The 25,853-nt window shown below is 39.7% G+C and overlaps 1 protein-coding gene across 8 annotated transcripts in view; it reads left to right on the forward strand.

Moving 5' to 3' along the window:
- The window catches only part of C13H1orf87 (chromosome 13 C1orf87 homolog), a 70,655-nt gene that overhangs the window by 13,924 nt on the left and 30,878 nt on the right, over nt 1-25,853 (forward strand). For 4 of the 8 annotated variants that reach the window (XM_072975776.1, XM_072975771.1, XM_072975770.1 and 1 more), the window contains exons 4-8: nt 7,484-7,612; nt 8,164-8,427; nt 10,816-10,931; nt 14,090-14,279; nt 21,092-21,189. In XM_072975776.1, coding sequence (XP_072831877.1) covers nt 7,484-7,612; nt 8,164-8,427; nt 10,816-10,931; nt 14,090-14,279; nt 21,092-21,189 — 797 coding nt within the window. Of the gene's footprint in view, nt 1-7,483; nt 7,613-8,163; nt 8,428-10,815; nt 10,932-14,089; nt 14,280-18,684; nt 18,752-21,091; nt 21,190-25,853 lie in introns of all 8 variants that reach the window. The other 4 variants (XM_072975775.1, XM_072975773.1, XM_072975774.1 and 1 more) reach the window with 4 other exon arrangements.

Raw genomic sequence — 25,853 nt, forward strand, 5'->3', positions numbered from 1 at the left:
ACGTCATTTCTAGATTTTCTCTAAATTGTTAAATGGAAATGTGTTTCTTGACACTCCCCCAGCACATCAAGCTGCCCACTTGGGGTACAGTTTCTGCGCTAGCCATTATAACGGGCTGGCTGTTCATTGGGTAAGCTGTTCTTGGACCTCCATGATCTGGGTTCTTTGCTAGCTCTTCAGTGCCAGAGGGAGATGTTTTGCCCCTCCCCTCCCCGAATTCTTGTGGGAGGCTCAGCAGGGCTAACACCCAGCCGCCAAACACAGCAAAACCTCGTGGGAGGTGTGGGGCCTGACTAATTGGTTCTGTCTGCTGAGTGTATGGTGCTGGCCGGCCAGATGGCAGCCACAGTTGCCTGGTACCGAGACCCTCATTACCACCTTGACTAAGTGGTAAATGGAATCCTGCCACAGCGAAAGAAATAAACCAATCAGAACTCCTTCTAGATCCTTATCCCTCACACATAGATGAAAATAAGCTTTCCTGCCTGGGACGTAACAGGCAATCTGGACCAGCTGAATTTGCTCCAAAAGAAAACTTGCTGATAAAGATTTGAGCTAACATGGGTGAGGACAGGCAAGTGTGAAACTCTGTTTTAAACTACAGATAAATTTGAAGAGCATCATTAGCAGGAGTTAAGTAAAGCTGAAAAATGTTAAAAGAACTCATAGTTCCATATATGCAAGAACAGTAAGACATCTTAGAAATCAACAAACACAACATTTCATTTCACAAAGAAGAATGAGAGGCCCAGAGAGCTTAAATGATGGTTCAAGATCTCACAGGTAGAGCCTGGCTCTTCTCACTCTAGGATCTTTTGTCTTTAAATTCTCTTCTGACATGTCTTTTAAAATACATATATGTTGTTTATACTGTTTCTCAGAAGCATCAGCTCTGCCTTCTCTCAGACAATAAAAAAGAATGTGTGACTAGCAACAAACTCAGTAGCATTGTTTCAAAAATAAAATTAAAATGTGCTTTTACATCTGGCAGCATGAAAATGAAAGTGTTAGTGCTTTAATTTTAATAATGATCACAGTTGGTCAGTACTATGTTCTTTTCAAAGCCCTTTTGCAGGTTTTATCTTGTTTGTTCTCCACGACAGCCCTGGGAGATAGGTAGACACATGGGATGTTATCCCACTTCATAGATGAACAGACAGATGTCAAGGACATTTCCGCTTGACTGTGCATTGGAAGCTCAGATTCAACAAGTTCCAAGCCAGACCTTTGATCCTGCTGTTCGTCCTGTGGTCTGTGTGTCACAGGATGGTCCCATGGCTCTCCTAGTTGCACAAGCAAGAAACCTCAACAGGCTTTCCTCTTCTCTCCCTGTAACTCTGATATCTAACTAATCACTGAACCCTTAAAATTCCACCTTTTTTATGTCTCTCAAGTGTCTTCTTTCTTCTGTTTCCTCTGCCATCATCCTAGTCAGACCACCATTACACATTAGTGGGAAGATTCTAATGATCTTAAAACAGGATTTACTTTTCTATGATTCCCTCTCTTTACTGGACAGCTGAGGTAATAACAATGCCGTGTGACAGATAACCCCAATACTCAGTGGTTTATAATGATAATCATTTCTATTCACGTCGCATATGTGAGCTCAGACAGCTTTTACTTATTCCAGTAGGACTTTGGCGGCTGGGCTCCAGACTGTGGATTTGGTTCAGGTCTGTTCTGTGTTTTTCTTATTGTTCTGAATACAGTGGGCTCTTCCAGGCAAGTTCTTTTCATGGTAATGGAAGCATTTCAAGAGGAAAGAGGACAAACTCAACCACATTATTTAACCACAAGTACGTTTTAAGTCTTTGCTTATGTCATATCCACTAATATCCCATTGGCCAAAACAAGCCACATGGCAAAGCACAACACCAAAGGGGCAGGGATATTAGGGAGATATATATATATATATATATGCTATCTTTTTTAGGAAGAATGTCAAAAACCACTGATCAAGTGTAACCTCTGTTTAAAACACTTAAAACCATTGTTTAATCTCCCTTGCCCTAGTATAAAATTCAAACTCTCTGACTTACCATACCAGCCAATCTCCACCCAGTCTCTACTTCCCTCCCATCCCTACCTTTCACTAAACTGAACTTCTGTTTCCCAGATAGAGTTCTGCTTCCTTTTATCTCCTATTATTTGCTCATGCTATTCCTTTTATGTGAACTTCTCTCCCCTCCATCTGTATTTAACTCCTAATTACACCAGGGTCTCAACGTAGATATCAGCTCTACTAAGAAGCATCATTGTCTGATCACCAAGACTGGGCTAAGTGCCTTTTCTAAGGTACTTCTACATCAGTCCGTGCACACCCTATGGCAGACATTGTTCTACTATTAAAATAGGTTCTTTGCTTGTCTATCACCTTCCGCAAGTCTGTGAATCCCCTGAGAATAAGAATTTGTCTTATTCATTTTCGTCTCCAAAATGCTTCTTTCTGTATATTAACACAAAGCCTCTTATTTAATGGAGCTTTAACATTACAGTCTGGGAGAAGTCAAAGTTACCTGTTAGCACTACTGGTTTTAATATTGGTTGGAGTTATTAGCCAATGTATTTAAATAAGAGAAAGCAATTATAGGCATAATAATTAGAAAGAAAGAGGAAAAACACTTTTCAGGTGATAAGTTTATACATATAAAATCTCAGAACTGCTAGTGAAGAAACTATTAAAGCAATAAGAGAATTTGGCAAAACAGACTTCTAACATCAGTATACACAAGTCAATGGCTTTCATATATATATAAACAAAAAGTAGTTAGAAGCTAAAATGGAAAACATCAATTACAATATCAACAGATGCTTAACTAAATTAACTAACTAAATAAATAAATCAAATGCCTAGGCGTAAACTTCAAAGAAATTATGTCCAAACATTTATGAGGAACAAATATAAAACACTCCTGAAAAACATAAGAGCATATTTGAACAATGGAAAGGCATGTTGTGTTCTTGTATAGAAAAAGTTAACATCATCAGTTTCTATCAAAATCCCAAAGACTTTTTTCTGTAGAAATACAAAAACTCATTCTAAAATTTATACGGAGTCTCAAGGGAACTTGACTATCCAAAGCAATCCTGAAAAAGAATAAAGCTAGAGGCTTACACTTTCTGATTTTTAAGCTAACTACAAAGATACAATAATCAAAACAATATGGTACTGGTACAAAGACAGATAAATAAAGAAATGAAATAGAATAGGGAGTCCAAAAACAAACCTTCACACATATGCTGATTTTTTGACAAGGATGCCAAGATGATTCAATGGGGAAAAGAGGGTCTTTTCAGCAAATGATACTGGGAGAGCTGTATATGCACATACAAAAGTATGCAATTGGACCCTTATCTAACACCATGTACCAAAATTGACTCAAAATGAACCTATGATTTAAATATAAGATCTAAAACTATAAAACTTTTAGAAGAAAAAATAGGGCAAATTCTTCACATTGAATCTGGCAGTTTCTTGGATCTGACCCCAAAGAGACAGGCACTAAAATAAAAAATTGACAAACTGGATTTCATGAAAATTTTTAAATGTTGTGCACCAAAGACACTATGAAGAAAGAAATGCAACCCACAGAATGGGAGAAGATATGTGAAAATCATGTATCTGGTTAATATCCACAATATAAAAAGAATTAATGCCCATAATATATAGAGAACTCCTAAAATTCAACAACAACAACAGTAAAAACAACCTGATTCAAAAATGGGCAAAGGATAGACATTCTTTCAAAGAAGATATACAGATGGCCAATAAGCACATGAAAAGATACTGAGCCTCACTAAATATTAGGGAAATGCAAATCAAAACTACAATGAGATACCACTTTACACCCATTAGGATCACTTCTATTTTAAAAGAATAAGAAAGAAAACAGCAAATATTAGCAAGGATGTAGAGAAATTAGAACCCTTGTGCACTGTGGGTGGGACTGTAAAGTGGTACAACCACTGTATGGCAGTTTCTCAAAAATTAGAAGTAGAATTACCATCAGATCCAGCTATTCCACATCTAATAACACTCAAAACAGTTGAAAGGACGGTCTCAAGGAAATATTTGTACACCCATGTTCATAGCATCATTATTCACAATAGCTGAAATGGAGAATAAATCCAAATGTTCATGAACAGATGAAAGGATAAGCAAAATGTGACGTATGCAGTCAATGGAACATTATTCAGCCTTAAAAATGCAGGAAATTCTGCATTTGATATTGTCTCTGTACATTTTCTCCCAAGTCACAGCTCTCCATTCCATCATACTAGGACAATTTGCTGTGCTCACTTGTCTTGGTGCAGAGTATTCATGTCCTCTACAATATAGCCACTTGAAAACAGTTTTACTTATAAGCCATCTTTTTAAAAGACTTATTTACACTTCCAACATTGCAAGTTCTAACATAGCAAGAAGAGTTACTGAATCTGTGTTAAATTTCTGTGCTTCATTTGTCCTGATTCTTTTAGGTCAATATCACAAACATGGCATTGCTGTAGTCATTTCAGGCTACTGTGTCATCCATTCCCAAGCAGTATTTAGTGATTCAGAGTAAAGCAAATGGGAGAAACATAGTATCAAAGATTTTTGCAGAGACTCTGGCAACACCTGCAGACAGAAACATAGTGATTCTTGGTCAAAATTTCCCATTTTATCTTCTCTCACACTTTGGGGACACTCTCTGCTTTTGAAAAACAACAGGCAAGGATGATTTATATCAGCAAAGGGAGGAGTCTGAGGCCTGGCGTGCCCTTAGCCTAAATAAGACATCATCACCATTCCGACACTGTCTTTCTCTGTTTCTTCTTCAAACTCATTGCTATTCTTGACACTGGGAGTCACAGGACATAAAGACAGGTCCTGGCCCACATAGAGTTCAAACTCTTGGAAGGAGACACATAAAAATAACAAATAAATACATAATATAGTTGTAGAATTTACAAAATACTCAGAATACATTATAACACTCGTTCTTCACAGCATTCCTGGGAGTATATTATACTTTCCCTTGTCCATAGATGAGGCCATAAAATTATTCTGTGATGTCTAGGCCAAAAGATCTATGAGGTGGGGTCAGCAATCATACCTGCCTTGTTCACCTGTATCTCTAGCGCCAAAGATAAAGGCACTCAATAAATTTTGGTGGGTAATTGGGAATAAAGGAGACTAAAGAACACCTTGAATCTACAGGAATGATAAGCATTGATAAATGCTTCTTTAGACCACTGTAATATAGAAGTGTATCAATTCTCAGAGGCAGAAAATATTTATATGTTCCTGAAAGTATAAATATTTTATATTACAAGTAATTTATAAAGAAACATTGTTCTGAGAACACTATGTCTGAAATACTTAACTAAATACCTTGGAATGAAACTACTCTGTGGACTGAACATGGAATCTCTCTCATCCTAGCATAAAGGTGAAAAGCAGGGTCCAAATATTATCTGCATAATTTACTAGCATCTAAATTTTGGGCAAGTCTAACCTAGTCCTAGATCTACTAACAACATTTCCATGACTCCCCATTGCCCTCAGAATAAAGCACAGATACTAACAGGACTTACTGCTATTCACTTCCTTTATCCTGCCTTCCTCTCCAGCCTTGCCTTTTGTCTTTCCTAAAACTTAAATGATGCTCTGAGAGCATCCATTGCTCTCTCATGCACTTGTGTGTACCTTTGAGGTTTTCTACATCTGGTTTCCTTTTCCTGTACTTTTCCTTCTTCCCTTCTCTTCTCCACTCCTAAGCCTATCCAAATCCAAACCTAGCTCATCCTTCAAGCCTAGACCTAGACCACCAAGGCCAGGTTGGGGGGACCCAGGGACCCTTCTGATCGTGGCCCTTACCACCCCATAGCGTGTGGTCACAGGAGCTTGCTCTGCCTCTGCCCATCTGCAGTCTCTGTGAGAGCAGGGGCCTCATCTGTTTTGTTTACTGGGGGGTCTGTCGCAGTGCCTGGCCCAGCCTAGGCAAGCCATAAACACTTCTTAAATGAAGGAATAGTGACTTAACTTCTGTAAGCCTCAGCCTTCCAAATACAAATGCTAATGCTACCTACCTTACGGGCTTGTTGTAAGGATTAAATTAAGTGACGAAAACAAAGCACTCATGTGGTGCCTTGTACAAAGTATGTGCTCAGTAAATGTTGTGTTATTTTTATGCCTATTCGAGAACTCTCTGCCACTCCTTCTCCCTCTGACCACTCTGGAGACCCTCTCGATATTGCTTTAAAATGTGTCATGACTATAAAGCATCTGTCGGTTGCTATCCATACTGATAGGTTATTCAGTATAACTATCAACTGAGTACAGATACTCAGTTTTCAGTGAATCCTTCTGATAATGTCTCCTTTCAACTACCTGATATTAAAAACAGCCATGTGATTCAATTGTACCCAGGGTTTTATTTTAATCAGGTATGGCAAGGTGACCAACATAGAGGCAACTATCTTTGAAAGAACTTATTGCTTTTATTTCCCAGGAAAAGGGGGCCATGCCACCCCATGCGGGGCCCCATGGGGTAGCACCAAGTTCAGGCAGGAGGCCGGGGAGGGGAAAGCACAGCCAACAATCTTTGCTGGGGTTTGCATGGGAAAGGCAATGCAGGGCCGGTGAGCAGATTACAACTGGCCAGTTAGAACAGTTCCAGTGGGCTTTAGGCAGAGGGGCTGTCCCCAGTCTGATATCTGGAGCTTGGTGGATTTGGGGGGAATACTGGCTTGGTGTGTGAGATTTAGATAAAGGAGATGGTTGGAGACAGGGACTCAGGATTGGTTGGTTCGCATATGAAAGGTGTATTAGCAGGCAAGCTGCTTACTAGCTCTAGAAATTAGTTAGCCCTTGGAGCACAGTCTCCTCCAGCCAACAAGGCCCTCAAGATATCAAACTATCATAAAATACAAAAAAAATAAAGAACACTATTAATACATTATACACCATGGCATGAGGGAGTGGGATTTTATCATTGACCCTTGTTCCATCATTTATTCTGTTGCAACCTTTAATAACATTACCCTTAACATGTAATATTCTGGGCTTTTTAATCTCTTCTAGTCCATTCTTGACAAAACGCACAATTTCCTTTGCTGCCCTTCCTGAATCTGCTAGTTAAAACAGTCCACTCTTATTTCTAACATGAATCCTACATTTGCCTATAAACACCTTATGTTCTACTTATTTTTTCTTTGTCACACTTTCTTTCTTTTACAAATGAAAAATTATCTAATTGTCAATTTACTTGTCAAATTTGTATTAATTTCATAATGCTGAAATTAATGTTGAGGCAAGCTTTCCTCTCTGGGGATTCAATGACTCAATGACCACATGGGCTGAAGTCAGCTGGAACTGAGAATGTGTTTTAAGAATTGGTTGGCTCACTCATATCCTCTCCTCTTTCTTCTTCCTCTTTCCTCATTCCTTCTGATCCTTACTACCATTTGTCTTTGTTTCTTTAAAATTCCCAACCAGGCAAATATCTACTGCAGCTCTGTACCAACTGGAGACCAGTCCCTGTCCTATATCCATGGCCTGCCCAGGAGAAACCTTAGAGACTGGTCTTTAGAACAGATGGCAAAGAGCAGCTCTGGCCAACCTGAGGTGTGTATACTGAGATCTTTTCTATTGTAGATGAAGGGGTAGTATTTGTGGACTGTATATTTTGATGCAGAACACACAATAAGATGGTCTCTGAGCATGGACTGGTGGACACCAGACTCCGTATGCCCAATCAGCTTTCCGGGAAGCTTGCCTGGGGAGTTCACAGGCAAATGACTCCACTGAACATTTCATCTTCCTTTCCCCTTCCTCCTCCCAGATCCAAGGGGTCTCTAAGATTTGTTATTCTAAATTCTCATATAATCAAAAAATTACTCTGTAAAAGACAGATCTTTTAAGGAATCTTCTAACAGAACATGTACTCTGAAATGATTTGCTTCTTTTATTTCGTGAAGGAAAAGGTCCTGAGGCATCATCAACTAATGAATATACTCAGACTGAATACTTACCTTCACGTGTAAGTATTCTTTCCTCCTCTGGGTGAGGCCTGAAAGTGGATGCTCTGACATCAGCCCAGCTAGGCGTCTGCTTCCTTACATTGGCCTTTAGTCATTTTGTTTTAGAGCCATGTTGATTTGCTATTGTTGTTTTAGGATATTGGCCAGAGGCCAAGTGGAACAACAAGAGAAGACACTTTTCTTCTTGCCCTGGTCAGAAGAGAACTCAAGTCACGCCCTCTGAGTTCTGGCTTATTAGACAAGCTACAGAAAGAGCTGAAGATCCTGGATCCTATCTCTTCAGGATTTCTTCTCCAATCTCAGCTGAGCCGCCTCTTCTTGAAGCTTGAAGTCCCTCTGCAGTTACCAACAGTCAAGATCCTTTGCCAGAGATTTTCTAGGAGGGACTCTCCTGAAATGGTATGACTGTCTTGCTATTTTATGTGTGTGTTCCCTTAGTCTACTTGACTTGTACCCACTAGAGTAATAGAATTAAAAGGTAAGTGTCTTTTAGGAAAATAACCTTTACTATTGACCCCTAAGATACCAAGCTTTCTTATATCCATGCGTGGAAATCTCTACAGAGAAGACCACAATAGAAAATAGATTTAGGGCTCTCAGCCCCCTTTAATTCCTCTTTAAAGGGCTTTCTTGTCCCAGCTTTCACTGTTTGCTCATAACGCCATTGGGATGGTTCCAGTTTCAAAATAATGGGCCCACCTGAGTCCGTTTACAAGCTGATCAGTCTGTCGGCTCCGAGGTTAGAAAGGAGAGCTTGACTAAGACGTATCATGACAGTTCCTGGAAGGATAGAGGAGGGAGGTATTTTTGAAGTATAATTCACCACCATCATTTCACTGATTAGGAAACTGAAACCCAGAGGGGTTAAGGAACTTGTTCAGGGCACCCAGAGAATTAATGGCAGATCCAGGATAGAGACAATGATTCCCCAAACACGAGGCTAGGGTCCTTTCTCTGAGCAGTGCCCTTCCCAAGCTCACACTATGGGTAAATACAAAGCATAGACCAAGTGTAACCAAATTCTGGGAGCTAGTGGAAAATAGGAAGAAGTGGTAGCACTGGGCAAGTCATTTCCTGTGTTGATGGAAAATCAGGCCAAAGCCAACCTCATAGGGGTAATCTGAGGATTTAGTGATACAATAAATGTAAATTACCTGGTCTCGTGCTTAGCATTTAGGGGGTACTTAAATAAATGTTAGTTCTATCTCCTGCTCATCCCTAACTGGCAAAAACAGAATTAATTGTTTATTAATGAAAAATATTTAGCAATACAATGTTAACCTATTAGTATAACCTCTCCAACTCTTCAGTTCAAGCCAATTCTCTAGCCTGAGACCTAGTTTCTGTCAGGACCTTATCTACCTCCCCTCCCTCACTGCTACCCCCTCCACTGCCCCGGAGTGGTCTGCCCACCAGAGTCCCTGGGATGTCATCCAGCCCAGCAATGGAAATGGAAGACACTCCTTTAGTCTGTTGGCTGAAAACAATGCACACCCTAAAAGCTGAGAATTCTGTTTTCTTCATCAGACTTTCTGAGGACTTCAAGCCCAGGAGAAAGCCTCTCAGATAGCTCTGAGGGACTGCTCCAAAGAGGTAACAGAGGAACCAGGATATACAGGAACAAAATCAGGTAGCCAGACCATCAAAAGGTTACTGTTAATTAAAGAAAACCAGACATCTCAAGTTAATGAATTTAGCGTTTTTCTGTGTATGGGAAGGTACAAAGGTCTGGTTTCATTAACATCATTCCTTTGATATGCACCTAGCTATCTAGGGCCAGCGTCCTGCTCTGTCTCCATCCTGAGTTCCCTTAGGCTCACCATCAGGGGCCTCAGTCATGGCTGATGGCTTGATGGCTGCAGCATCCTTTGTGTACTGACATGGCAGGCAACCTTTTTCATCCATAAGTCCTATGTTAAAAATAAAGAAGTTCTTGAGTTTTTTGCTTAGGTAAATAAGGCTGTGCCCTCAAATAACCTGACTATATCTGTTGAATATATCTAAATATAAGCAGATAGTATATATAATGAATATATAAGACATATGTGTGAGAGAGAAGCTAGAGGTAGGTAACGCTGTTGAAACAAATAGCCCCAAAGTCTCAGTGCCCTGAAACAGCAAAACCCCATTTTTCATAATGAGTCCGACACAGGCTCTTCTCCGTTCTGTCCTCATCTCAGCTCCAAACTCAGGCTGATGACGCGTCCACTCTGGAATATTTTTGGACATGATGGCAGAAGGTAAAAAGACAGGTCCGGAGGGTGTCATGTTGTCAGTTTAATCCTCAGCCCAGAAGTAGCACAGCACTTCTGTTCACAGCTTATTACCCAACCACAAGACAGCCAGGAAGTATAATTTTACCACATGTCCAGAGGGGAAAATAAAAGGACTAGTTGGTTTAAAGCACTAATATTTATTTTACTATATTTTAAAATCTGTTTTAAAACTTTTCTTTGAAATGGAAATTTAATTTTTTTTGATTTACAATATTAGTTTCTGATATACAGCATAGTGATTCAGGTCTATATATTTGTGTGTGTGTGTGTGTATACATATTCTATATATTTATATATTCTATTTCCAATTCTTTTTCATTACAGGTTACTACAAGCCATCAAATATAGTTCTCTGGGCTATACAGGAGGACCTTGTTGTTTCTCTATTCTGTGCATAGTAGTCTGTATCAGCCAATCCCTAAGACTTTTCCAAGTACATTTTATCTCAGCAGGCGTTTTTCCCTTACATGTAAATTAAATGAGGATGTTCTGTTTTATATTTCATTTTCAGGTGAATTATGAAAAGCTACTCCAGTTTTTAACAGTCACAGCTTTAGGTGATCCACAGCAAAGCAAAACTGTTGAGGACAGCAGCATGAAAGGCACTCAGGGTGGCAGCCATCGAAGGTACTTCTCTCCCTTTCTGTAGGCATAGTGTTCCTAAACCTCCAGAGCTGGGAGGAATCCTGGAGGTCCCACACTCGAAATTTCACTCAATGCAGAGTCACTTTGTTTTTCAGCAACACGTGGCTTCTGCTGATAGTTTTTTTTGTCTCTTTTGTATTCAGCATAGAACGTCCGTTGCAACAATCACATGCTTCTTAACATCACGCATGTGTCTTTTTTATGAGGTTGCCACATGAAAATGAAAAACCTCATTATGAAATAAGAAACGATTGTGTGCCAGGGCAGGGCTCCAGTCTATAAAGTAGGATTCCAGAAATATGTTTGGTCAGTGAACTTCTAGGTTACAGGCACTAGCAGAGAAAGGCTTGAGGTGCAGAAATCAATAATTCCTCCACATAATTTCAAAGGAAAGAAAGTGACTCAACATAAAAAGAAGATGCGAGGAACAGCAGTAGAGGTGAGGCACAGTGAAGCGTGAAAATCTCTGTGTCTCCAAGAAAAAGACAAAGCACAGTGGTTAGGAGCATAATCTCCATTGACAGAAGCTTGGGCTCAATTCCTGTTTCTGCTGGTTAGTGACTCTGTACCCTCGGGCTGGTCACTTACCCTCTCTGTGCTTCCATTCTCCAACTGTAAAATGGGAACAATCAGAGATTTCCCTCTGCTTCACAGATTTGTAAGGGGAACTGAAATATTGCCTGATGGACAGTAAGTGCTATATAAATGTTCGTTACTATTTTCAAACTATCCTACCAGAAGACACTCTTTCCAGTTCCAAATAATGTGACACAGTGCTTGAGAACCATGGCATTGAAGTTTATCACTTCCCTCTAGGAAAAAGGCAGGATTTCCTATAAAAATGTCCCTGGGCCAAGTGGGAGACTTCCTTCCTTCCTACAGTGTGCCCTTTCATAATTGCAATACTTCATTCTACATGCATTCATTGAGTGCCAGCTCCTTGCCAGGCCCACTTTGCTGGGCACAGTGAATACAGAGATTGGCAAGGCCAGTCTCTCCCTCAAGGGCTCATAGTCCAAAGAAAGTGATGCTGCCGTGTGGAAATGCCAGTCAAATGTCACTCGGAGTAAGTGCTCTACTGAGAGCCACCAAGCCCTAGCAACACTTAATAATCAGCAACCACACTTCATATGGTACAGATAGTGAGATTTGGGCCCTGAGAGGTAGCAGACTGTGCACTAGAACCCACAGCCACTTATTGGCAGGTATGGGTCTCGAATCCTAGGTAGGAAGCCTTTCTGAGCCCTAGACTAGGTTATCTCTCTGCTGTATGCCCCCATAGCCCTTGCGCTTCATTACAGACATTGTGCTTGTAATTACTTATTTGACCTTTGAGGTTAGGAATAGTGTCTTTCCTGGCCAACTCAGTGCCCAGTGTAGTTCGCATAGTTCCTGGCACGTGAGATGCTCAGTAAATATTTGTGGAATGTAATTGGCACCTCCAAGTATCCCAAGAGCCTACATCACTTCACCTACAGGGACATCTAGGTATCTACATATAAAAAAGGTGCATAAAGAAATCATTTTTAATTCATCAGAGAAATTGCTGCTCTATACAAACCAGACAGTGTGTTTGTGAAAGTGCAGAACTGATGGCCTGTGATGAATCCAGGTTCTTTGTTAATTAATGTACTTACTGCTCAGAGAAATGCCCTCGCATGTCCTGTCAAGTAGAGCCTTTAATGGGGCAGCTCTGTGATGTTGAAAAATCCTCCAGCATCACCAGGGCAGCAGAAATGGCAACCACCCTCGTCTCCTAAGTTGGAGCAGATGAAATAAACTCCTGCAGCAGGTTTTTCTAAGAAACCCCACCAGCTGCAGTAAATGGGTTCCACACAACACCTAGCCGTTCAGGACTCGGTGTACTGAGCTGAGGGCCAAAGCCTTATGAATTCATTGCTACCCACGGGAACCGCTGTTAACAAGAAAAGGAAGGAGGAAGGAAAACTTCTGATTCAAATCTGGGACAGATACATCAGATTGGCAACGCCACTCTGTACAAGGCCCACAGGAAATAATAAGGAGCAAAAACAGAGCAGTCTCCTAAATCAGACAGGAGACAACGGCTAAGGACATAAGGAAGCAATTGCAACCAGAGGGGCACTCATTAAGGAAAAGAACTATGAATCCGTCAAGCAGTGGAGTTCCGGAGCACCAGGAGGGCCAGTTGTGAGCATCAGTTCCCAGCTCCTCCTTCAGTGACACCAGATCGGCAACTTGAAATCAGCCATGTTGGGAGCATTTACACCGTGAAGATTAGTAATGTTACAGATTAGGGGTTTATCTTGGAGAGTTGGTCTTTCAAGATTGGCTGGCACACCACTGAAAGGAAACTGCTTTACATGAGTGCAAGTTGGGAGATGTCATAGAATGTCCTTCTAGGGAAGCGGCACTTAAGTTGAGAGTGGAAATTAGGGCAGCTTCACTGTGTAGAAGATAGTTCAGCTTGGATTTGGAAGGACACATACATCTGAATGACAGATGAGTAAACATCTCAAGCCAGTTTCATGGAGTAAATGACTATAGCACTTTACCACTCTGCTGTTTTTCACCAATTATTTAAAGTGACAATAGTCAGATACACTGTCTTAATAGTTACATACATTCACATGCCAGGCAGTAAGTGAATTATCACTCCCAAACCTTTTCTGGGTTTTTCAGATACAGAGAGCAGAGTCGAGGACAATGCAGGCAGTTCACCTGGTTCAAGATTTCCTTCTATATAGGTTCCCTGGTTACAGGGATCTGGCAGGATCAGTTTTGCCTTGCTTTGCTTGTGGCCATAGAATTTGGAAATTTGATTTGCTGTCAATAACTATCTGGAGTTAAGCAAAATCAAGCCGGCAGAGTAAACTGCTGTGGCCAATTGTCACCTGGAAAAAAGAATTAGAGGATTACAGATGTTGGTGTATGTTCTGGTCAAACTGGTTGGTACCTCTGGAAGAAGAGACAGTGATGCTCACTAGAGTGGAACAGATTTCAGTGACTCTATGTCATTTCCCCATGCAGTCCCATGACGAGGGACCCAGATTTAGAAGGTCTTTCTGGGTGGGTTCTCTGGTTCCACGGTGTATATCAGGGGTGAGAGATGTGATATGAAATGAACACACAGCAGCTTTGAGTGGATCATCTTTTCACAGCCTTTCTCCTGCCTCTCCAAGCAGTCCTGCCCCTCAAGACTCCAGCTGTCACTCAGGAGTGAACAAGAGCCTGTTGGAGATCTTGAAGATGGTGCTAAAGACAACCAATGACAAACTCAGCACAGAGAACCTCAACCTGAGTTTTCAAAAAGAAGATCGCTCCTTCTCCGGCTACCTGCCCCCACCCAAGGTAACCAAAATGAGATTTCAGATTCTTTCATCTCTAGAAGGCTACCCTGGGGCACTGGGTCTCCAGTTAGTCAGCCGGGTTATGATCTGTGTTCTGCCTGTGGATTATGTTACACAATTGTTTGTGTTCTTTGCTCAAGAGAAGAAAAACAAAAGAGAAAAGGAATTGTGAAATGTGCAGAATTGGCCCCAGAATTACTTACACTGGTCTATGTCTTATATTAACAATAGATGGTATGACAGCATGCAAATCATATTTAACAATGGACAAGTGTTCATTTCCCACACCCTCTACCAGCTTCCAGTGAGGTCAGTGTGTGGTGCCCTGTTCCTTAGGGATCAAATTCTAGGGGCTGATGTGATTTATTGCCAACAGAGATTAGCATGCTGTTTTGGAGCAATAATTAAGAGTATACTCTTCATGAAAGAGAATCCAAAACCATATTAACCATATTGACACACGTGTGTCTTGAGCCAAACCAACCCCAGGCATGAGGTTACTTTGGATGCAGGTAAAATAATAATGGTCACTATTACTGCAATTCCATTCACAACCAAGCTTTACTGAGTACTTCCTAAATGCCAAACACTGCATTAAATGCTCTACTTACATTAACTCATTTAACATTTACAAATAAATACAAAGTCAAGGTAGATGTTATAGTATCCACCTAATAAATGAAAAAAAAAGTCTCAGAGAAGACAATTGAATCACTCAAGGACCACAGCTAGCAAGATGCAGAGCTGGGATTCAAAATACAGGAGAATACTGGAAACTGAGAGACGGAGTTGGAACTCCAACAGGCAGAACATATCTGAAGAGTCGACTGAGTTCAGGATATAGGAGTTAGAATTCCAGAGGAGTAGAAGGGATTGGAATTAACAGACAAAAAAAAAAAAAGTTCTGTAGGAAAGACTGGAAAATGTCTTTTGTCTAGGTGAACATGGTTAAGAACTGAGAGAGGCACAGAGTTCAGAAGAACAAGGGATCTTTACTAGGGAAGCAAGGACACGATATGCTGGAAGAGGATTCTTATTCTAGGGCAGAAGTAGCTCTCCCTGGGCGTTCATTTATACAGTGAACTAACCAATGCAAAGGCCAAGCATGTGTACGTGTGTACGTGTGTGTGCGTGTGTATTACACATGTGAATATTAAACATGAAGGCATGTTTCGCTGGAAGAGAGAGAGACCCCTACAAGCAACTGCACACATCATAAATGTCCTTTATTATGTTACTGAGAAGATCAGTGGAAATTGACTAAGAGGAAACAATCTTTTGTTAGATTGGAAAATACCTAACAGCATCAGTGAAGCTTGAATGTTCTCAGATGACACTCATAGAACGGAACGTAAATGACCTGAACATCAAAATAAATTTGCTTAAACTTGTTGAGTCTCAGATTTTCCTTCTGGAAAAACTGGGTTCCAAACATCTACCTCCTGTGTCTATTGGGAGGATTAAGCAAGATAAGTGTGTGAAGGCACTTAGCGCACTGTCTGCTATATGAGGCACTCAGTAAATATGTTTCCCTTCCTTATAAAAAAAGAAATCAGGGTTTCATGAAATTATCACTGCAGAATAGCCTAAGAGAGGAGAATCTTTCCCAGGGTTAAGTGATGGCCCAGCTGAGCACTGGCTATCAGAGCAGGCCCTGAATGTCTTCCCCCCACAGCTGGCCCTGAAAGCTTAAATTTGTGGTTCATAGCCAAGGAAACGGGGCACATTTTCCTCGAAGCTGGTCTGCCTCTTGTGAGCCATCTGGCATCTCTTAAGACATCTGGAACTCACTCAAAGTATATTACAGTTCTGGGAGGCATGTCAAATAGAATTCTGTCTCCCCAGAACGCGAGACAAATTGAGGCCCAAAGGACACCGGACACAGAAGGCAGGAGCAGTTTCACCGCAACATCCTTGTTCCTGGACGCAGGGCTTTAGAGTGGACTGGGAAAGGCTATCTGAGTTGGGAGGGTTTCTCCTTTGGACCAGCACTTCTAAACCCCTTTGAGGTGCAAGGGAGAGAATCCCAGACCTCCTCAAGTTTCTCCTGAAATCTGTGAGCCATGCACCCAGAGAGGGAAGAAAGCGCATCCTCATGGCCAACATTCCAGAGGGTTCACGGGGCATCTGTAGCTTCTCGGATAAATAAACGCAGTTTTGAAGGGTCTATGGGTCTTGTCACGCAAATCAATGGCATTATCATCACTCTCAGAGAACAGTATAAAAACGTATCTAGTGTCTGTCATCCTCATTCTATGGACTCACTCATTCTCATCCTGGATCCATATACATATATTTATTCACTTCCTTGACCATTATTCCAGTCAGGCGTAGATGAAAGAGTCCATAGAACCTAAGGAGTTTCCAAGCACATAGGCTCAGTTTAGCACTTTCATACCTAATCCACAGTCTCAACTCTCGCGCTCATCCTCTTTCCTCTCTGCATCACAACGCCCTCCCAGACTACTCCCTTCCTGCCAGGAGGAGCTAGACTGAACTCCATAGTTCTACATCTGACTACTCTTTGCTTCATTTTCATGCAACGTCCTCATTACCTTTAAGAGGGAGTCCCATTACTGAGGGAACTGGTGTTTGTGAAGGGGAAGTTTGTTCCCGTGGCAAGACTGTCACTATGACGCTAGTTTACAAAGTGACCAGAAATGTAAGACATCCTTCTGCAGCTTGCCAGGCTCCCTTTTTGTGTCTGCTTGTTGCTATATCAGGACACTCTGTCCTAAAACTGTACAACGATTTTTACTAGTTTCGAATCATTCCCTTCTTCCAAATCCAAGTCATCTTTCTGATCAGTGTGGCCTGTTTATTCTTGCATTCGACATATTAATCACTTAGTGGATTCTGGGTAGTGTGATAAGTTACTGAGGACAACACACTATTATGATTTTCATTCCAGAGTTCTCCAGGAGCTCATGGAAAAGGTAATATTTTAAACAGGTTACAATTCCATATGACAAATGCAGTGATGGCGGTAACGTTGAACACAGAGAAGGAACACCAGCCTAACCTCGCCCAAAAGCTCTCCAGAGGAGATGATACAAATACTGCATCTCAGAGCGCATGTGAATTTGGCAAAGAGTTGGGGGAAGGGCAGAGAAGGGACAGGAAAGGTGTTCTAGGTAAAAGGCACAATGTGAAATGTCACTGAAATGAGAGAGAACATGGCTAATTCAGGGAGCTGTAAGTCATTCAATTGGCAGAATAAAGTAAGTGCCTGGTGGTGGGGATGGCGGGGGCTGCTGCTCACGCTGATATTAGAATGGAAAGTAGGAATCAGGTTATGAAGGGTCTTTCTAAGGAGTATGAACTTTATCCTGAAGCCCCAGTGGCATCACCGAAGAGTATCAAGCAAGTGGACACGATCAAACTTGAAATTTGAACAGAGCACTCTGATAGAATTAGAGGCCAAGGGAACCTTTAAAAGGCTGTTCCAGTAATTCAAACAAGAAATTAGGAGGGTTTAAACTAGGGCAGTAACAGGAAGGATGGAGATATTAAGGAGGTAGTAAAGTAGGTCTTGGAGACTTAATTGGATGTAGGCCCTGAATTAGGAAGAATCAAAACTGACTGGCAAGGTTCTAGCTTTGGCAACTTAGTACCATTCTCTGAAATAGGAAACAGAAAAGGAGTAGTTTGGAGAAGTAAAGGAAAGGATAATGAGTTCAGTTTTGAACATGTTGATGTGTGTTGAGAGGTTAAAGCCAAAATAATGATTTAATGAGTCTTCAATATAGAGTAATTAGGATTACTCAAGGCCATAATGGAAAGTGAGAAGAGAGGATTGCGGAAGGCGCTTATCGTGAAGGAGTAAGTAGATAAAGACAGGCCAAGAAAGGAGACTAAAAATAATCAAAAGAAACATGGAAGTGGTCAAGAAAGCCAAGAGAAGAGCTTTAGAGAAGGACGGCAGGATCACATGCTGCAAAGAGCTCATCTATAATCAGGACCAAAAAGTATTCATTGAATTTGAAACTGGGAAGCTCACCAGTGACTTGGTAAGCACAGTTTAAGTACAGCGATGGGGTAAAAATGCAAATGGAGGCATGAATGGGAAGGCAGGGAGCTGAGAGAGCATCTGTGCTTCACTCTTTCAAGGAGCCTTTTGAGGAACTGAGTATTTATTTCACATGTCATTTTCTAAATAAGGTAGATATTTTATTTACATTTGATTTTAAAGGGCCCTGATTAAACAGAAGAAACTACACATCATCAAACATTTTCTTATTGAACAACGGTCATGTAATGAATATTCATGCTTTAAAGGATTTTTTAAATAACTGTTAACTAACACTAACACTAAATTGCCAGGAATTTTTGGTAGATGTTTTCTGTGGCTCTTCTACAACTGTCAGCCATCGGTTCTCAGTAGCTATCAATCAATCTGTCTCTAGGAACCCTGATGTACTATTTATGGTCTGCTATTCATTTAGCCTGGAGCAAAATTCAGTGTTGCCAGAAGTAAGTAAACTGTTTTTAGAATAACCTGTTAATATTATTGTTTAAAAATGCATTAATATCCTCCAATCATGAAGATAAGCCGATTCTTATTTATGGAGTAAAATGACATGTGACTAATTTCTACCTCTCCAGATTTATTTTTTGCTAACCTCTGCGCATACACATTCCACTCTTCAGTGTCTTCAACTCATTCATTTATTCCTTATTCATCCATATATTTGCTTATTCAATAATTATTTTCAATACTATGCTAGGCAATGGTAATAGGAAAATAAAGGAAACACAATTCCAGCCCCAAGAAAACCAGTCTTTTAGAAAAGCTCTAGAAATGGTGGGCGTGGGCATCCTAAGTGAAGTAAGCAGAAAGCAAAAGAAAAATACCACATGATGTCACTTCTATGTGGAATCTAAAATGAAAGGACACAAATAAACTAATTTACAAAACGGAGACAGACGCCCAGACATAGAAAATAAACTTATGGTTCCTGGGGGGGAAGGGGGTAGGGAGGGATAAACTGGGAGTCTGGAATTTGCAGATACTAACTACTATATATATAAAATACATAAACAGCAAGGTCTTATTGTATAGAACAGGGAACTATATTCAATACCTTGTAATAGCCTATAATGAAAAAGAATATGAAAAAAAATAGATGAATCACTATGCTGTACCCCAGAAATTAACAAAACACTTTAAATCAACTATACTTCAATCAAATAAATAAATAAATGGAGAAGTTCTAATGAACAGATATTTACTGCCCAGCCTAGAAAGGGGGATAAAACTATAATAGAATGAATTATATCAAATTGCATGCAGGTTCTTAAAAGCACTATGCTCTTTTTCACCCATTATTTACATATGCTTTTCTTCTGTCTGGAATTCTCCTTAACTCCTTATTCTTCTGGCAAACTATTAATCATTCTTTCATGTTTGAAATCGATCCTTTTCCTTCCTTGACATACTCCTCTACACCTAGTAACTAACACGTACAACTTTCAAACCCAGATTGGTTTAAAGACAAATGAAGATTAGCTTTTTGTTATGGTATTAAAATCTGGGTACTATTATTATTCAAGTATGATCAGACCAATAGATTAGGAGGTGAACGTCATTGAAAAGAGAGTTTGTTGCAGTTCCCAAGAGGAGGGGCCAAGCACACTGCACAGTCCACGCGGGGAAGGACCAAGGTTGGTCAGGCTGCAGAAGGGATGAGGAGGAAATGTGAGCGAGAGCCTTCACTGTGCAATGGGTAAGGCAGGGTAAGCAGGCTTAGGATTGGCTAGTTTGAATAATTTCAGTGGGCTCTGGAGCATAGGAGCCATCCCTAGTTGCCTAGTACTTGGCCCTAGAGTAATTAGGACATGGAAACAGTGGCCCAAGTGTGAACGCCTCAATAAAGGAGGTAGTTAGTTTGCAGATATAAGGCACACTTTCAAGCCAGTCCTTCGCTCTCTCTAGGAATTGGCTAGCCCGGGGACGGGCTGTCTCTCCAGGGTCTGCAAGGCCCCATGATGTCAAAGCATCAGAATAAAAAAAAAATGCTTAATGCAGTCACTGTACTGAACTTCTTCTCAAACTAACAACAGTAGCTACAATTAGTCCACACACTAAATTAGATGTTTCTTTTCTTTCTTTGCCTCTTTCTTCCTTCCTTCCTCCACTCCTTTCCTTCTTTTATTTCAACAAATGTTACTTAAATGCCTACTAATATCCAGACATTATCCTAACTGCTTATTTTCTCCTGGGAAGTAGAAAACACTGGTCTTATTTAGTAGATGAAGTAACTGGGCATAAAAATGTTCAGTCACTTCCTGAGGTCACATAGATCATGGGCAGCCTCTCTGCTGCTCAAAATAAACCATTTGTTTGTATAACTAAGTCTGTATGTTTCAACATTATGCTAAATGTTTAATGCTAATCTAAGTCTTGGATTCCTCATATACAAAATGCACACTGTAATAGTAACCTTATGAATGAAACGAGCTTCTCTGGTAAATCAAAGCAGATGCACAAAAATACTTTGCAATTTACCTGTGTGATAAATGTGTATAATTTCTAGGCTTTGACCACTCATTTCATGGTTGACAAAAACGAAAGATCAGCATTTCAAAGTGCAGTGGCTTCTGAGTAATGAACTATACCTCTGTGTCAACCAAATAAACATTTGCTGTTGACGAGCACTCAGGTGGACATTCTTGTCCTGAATGCTATCCTAAGGGTATAATGCAGTCTTGGTTGTTAACTCTTTGTCAAATTCATAAAAGTTCCAATTATGGGAGGGAAATTCAAACCTTCATTTTGTTATATTGAAATTTCAAATATTGCCTTACCTGCAGGTCAAGGCTATATGTGGGAAACATGGGTTACATCTGACTTTGAGTCTTCTGGAAACATTGCTTAACCATGAAGATTTGGGCCACCACGGTGAAATAAAGTAAGTTGATTTTTTTATTCACACAGTTTTTTATTAGAATATCAAACACAGAGATCTGTCTTTAGGATAGAAATTTTATGTGTGAAGCCATCATTTTTATCAGCTAAAGAAAGAATTAAGAAATGTCTGCTTATATTAAGACCAAAGGATCTTCTTGACCATAGAAAAACAAAAGCACTAGATTTCCACTTCCAGCCATTATAGACTATCAAGAAACAGATTTGCCATTCCACCTTAAACAACTAACAAATAGGACGAAATAGATGAAGCAATACTTTTCAGACTTTGGACATGAGGCAGCACAGAAGAGTGATTCCCAGAAGAAGGAAGTGAGGTAAGAAGAGGGAATCCAAACTGAAACCGGCATTCTCCCCAAGCTAAAGGGATAGAGCATGAAGTGCAGGAAAGCCAAGAAGGCTGGGATGCCCAGTGCAAAGTAGCAGAGAGCAGAGATCCCCAGAGGATTCTTTCTGGAGATTTCCACAGAGTTGCCTTTGAGTCTTTCTGTGAAGACTGAAAGTGTACTGTAGAAAGGTTCTTATACTATTAGTTAAGGAGTATAATTTTGTTTGAACAAAGAATGTGTCAGTATTGAAATATTAATAGAGACAATTACATGGGAGCATAATCACATGTAAATACTAAGAATAGATGAAAAAGAGGGAAAAGAAAACAAGAAATAGAACAAATTGAAAGTAAATTTAAATAAAGATGATAAATTTAAACCCAACCATATCAATAATTACAGTAGGTATTAATGATTCAAATGTACCAGTTAAAAGGCAGCAGTTTTCATAGATGCCAAATCCTCACCAAAATATTAGCAAATAGAATCCAACAACACATAAAAAAGATTAGACATCATGACCAAGTGGGGTTCATCCTAGGGACACAAGGGTGGTTCAACATATGCAAATCAATCAATGTAATACATCACATCAGCAAGGGAAAGGAGAGAAATCACATGATCATCTCAATAGATGCAAAAAAAGTATTTGATAAAATTCAACACCCATTTATGATAAAAACTCTCACCAAAGTGGGTACAGAGGGAACATATCTCAACATAATAAAAGCTATATATGACAAACCTACAGCCAGCATAGTACTCAACGGTGAAACACTCAAATCTTCCCACTCAAATCTGGGACAAGACAAGGAAGCCCACTATCACCACTCCTATTCAACATAGTCTTGTAAGTCCTAGCCACAGCAATCAGGCAAGAGAGAGAAATAAAAGGGATCCAAATTGGAAAAGAAGAGGTAAAAGTGTCACTATATGCCAACGACATGTTACTATATATAGAAAACCCTAAAAGGTCCACACAAAAACTACTAGAGCTGATCGAAGAATTCAGCAAGGTAGGAGGTTATAAGATTAACGTTCAAAAATCAGTTGCATTTCTTTACGCTAACAATGAATCAACAGAAAAAGAAAGTAAAGAAACAATCCCCTTTAATATAGCACCCAAAGTAATAAAATACCTAGAAATAAATCTAACCAAGGAGGTGAAAGAATTATACACAGAAAACTATAAACCATTGTTGAAGGAAATTAAAGAAGACTTTAAAAAATGGAAAGATATCCCATGCTCTTGGATTGGAAGAATCAATATTGTTGAAATGGTCACAGTGCCCAAGGCAATCTACAGATTTAATGCAATCCCTATCAAATTACCTGGGACATATTTCACAGAATTTTCAGATTTCATTTAAAAGCAAGATCCAACTAAATGTCTGAAATGAACCCCTTCAAAATATAAAGATAGACACACTAAAAATAAAACAGTGGAAAAGATAGACCATACTAACTCTAATGAAAAGAAAGCTGGGGTGTTACATTAAAGTCAGACAAAGTAGATTCTAAATCAAGGGGCATTGCCAAAAATTCAATTCATCAAGAAGACGTACAAACCTAAATGTTCATGTCCTTAATAAGATAGCTCCAAGTTACATGGAGTAAAAACGTAAAACCAGAAGGAGAAATGAATTCACAATTATAGTTGGAGAATTCAACATATTTCTGTCAGTATTTGATAAAACCAGTAGACAGAAAATGAGTAAGAATATAGAAAACAGACTATATTATCAACTAACTTAATGTAAGTGGCAACCATAGTCCACACAACAGCAGAACACAGATTCCTTGTAAGCGTACATGAAATATTTAAAGGATAAACTCTATTCTGAGCCTAAAACAAGTCTCAGTTAATTTTGAAGGATTGAATCATACAAAATATGTTTTTTGACCATAAAATAATTAAATTAGAAGTCAAAAATTAAAAAAAAAATTAAACCGTGGATTCTCCAAACATCATGAAACTAAACAGTACACCTATAAATAACCAATGGTCAAAGAAGAAATCACAGGGGAAATTAGACAGTATTTTTAATTTATTTAAAATCAAAACACAACATACCAGTAATCCTTTGTCTTTTTTCTTTTTCCTGCATTGCACTGCATATCCAATCCAACAGTAATCCATTAGTAAATCAACTCTGCCTTGAGAATATGTCCAGAATCTGGTCCCTTCCCACCACCTTTATTGCTACTTAACTACACTCATCGTCTACGTCATCAGGCTACCATCGTCTTTCTCCTGGATTACTATAATAGCCTCCTAACTGAATTCTGCTTCTTCCTTGTCCCTAGTTTATCCTCAATATAGCAGTTACAGTGGTCTATCAAAGCTTAAAAAACTTAATGCTGTTGTTCTGCTCATAACACTGCAAAAGCATCTTATTTCACTTAAAGGAAAAAAAAAAATCAAAGTCCTAAAGGGTCCTACATGATTTGCCTCCATCACTTTTCTGGCTCCATCTACAACTCCTGTTCTAGCCACACTGTGTTCCCTGACGTCCTAAAGCACACCAGGCACACATCCACTTTAGCACCTTCCTTCTAAATGATTCCCCAACCTAGAATGGTCTTTCCCCAAATGTCTTCATGCTAACTCCTTCGCCATCTTTAAGTTTTTGCTCAAATGCCACCTTGTCCATGAGGCTTACACCAAACACTCTATTTAAAGTTGTAGTCCCCTCACCCGTTCTCCGCCTTAACCTGCTTTCCTTTTTCCTCCTTCTATATATTTATAAACTTTTAATATATTAAGTAATTTGCTGGTGTATGATGTTTATTGTTGTTATCTGTCTATCTCTGATAAACTATAGACAGGCAAAATCTTTGTTTTATTTATTGATATATCTCAAGTGTCCAGACCAGTGCCTGGCACAGACTAGGTATTCGATAAATATCTATGGAATTGAACTGAACTAGGGGAAGAATAAAGCCTCAAAATACTCTTAGGGATGCAGATGCATGATTCTGCCTAATCCTTAGCTCATGGTCACATTGAGAAGGCCCTCGCTAACCATCTCATCAAAATCACGTTCCTTGTGCTGTATTCTCTCTTAGCATTCAGTAATGTTCCTCCCTATCAATTATCACTATTTGTAATTATGTATTTATTTGTGTGATTTGTTTATTTAATGTCTATATAGTGATCTCCATGCTGGCAAGTGTCATGACACATTATATTCCAATGTTTTGTGAGCTAGTGCTTGGCACATGGTAGGTACACAGTAAATATTTGATTAATCTATTTATTCATTCATTTAACAAATATTTGCTGAGTGCCTACTATATACCAATAACTATTTTAGTCATTGGGAATACAGATATGAATAAAATAAAGCCCCTTTCTTCATGAAGCTTGTATTCTACTGGGGAAGAGAAATAATAAACAAGCTAGAATATGTGCCATATCACACGGTGATAAGAACAATACAGAAACACAAAGAAGGATAAAGGTTGGGAATATCAAGTGACAAATAAGTGATGATAGGAGGTTGAGCCTGGCTTATGAATTTCCACTGGACCAGCTTTGGATGTGGGAGTTTCCCTTCTCTGAAATCTTGGGCGTCATTAGGTGAGAGTGAGGGCAGGTGGTTAGACAGCAAAAGCAAAAAGTGGGCCCAGAGTCAAATAGAAAATCAATACGCTTAAACGGAGAGTCCCCTAAAGGTACCAGTATGAAGGCAGAAGATGCAAGTATCAAAGTTCACATTATATGGTACAGAGTATACTTGATTAGAAGTTGGGGTCCAGAACCAAGAGTCTGGGAATCAGAGACACGAGAATAAGAAGAGGAAGCAGGGAGCATATGAATTTAAGGTACTTATAGTTACATCAGTATTCTCAGTTTCACACTGTCTTATGTATATCTCAGAGAAATACTCTGATTTTTTTATTCACCCGTCTTTGACCTTTGAATGTTCTAGGACATCAAAACCATGAGACCAATGAAGAATTGCATTTGTTAGTGATAAACCTGTTTCATCCTTAAACAGTCACTGGCTAAAGCTTCTTCTGTTGAATTAAATCCATTCCGTTAAGGGCTTTGTATGCAAACCTATATCCTTAAGAGATTAAAGATGCAATTTAGACACACATTTTAGAAGCTGAATGCACGAATCATTATTTTAGTACATATTGTCCATTAATCTGCTGTTCAATTGGGAACCCATTTGGAATGTGGCTGCTTAATTAGCAGGATTCTAGTGTTGAGCTGCTTCCTGATTAAATGTCCTTTAGAATCAATAAAACATCAGGAGGGATTATGGTGATGTGGGATTAGCCCCATCTAACCAAATAAAATGAGTTG

This window comes from Vicugna pacos, chromosome 13 (genome assembly GCF_048564905.1).
Source record: "Vicugna pacos chromosome 13, VicPac4, whole genome shotgun sequence".
Taxonomy (NCBI): Eukaryota; Metazoa; Chordata; class Mammalia; order Artiodactyla; family Camelidae; genus Vicugna; species Vicugna pacos.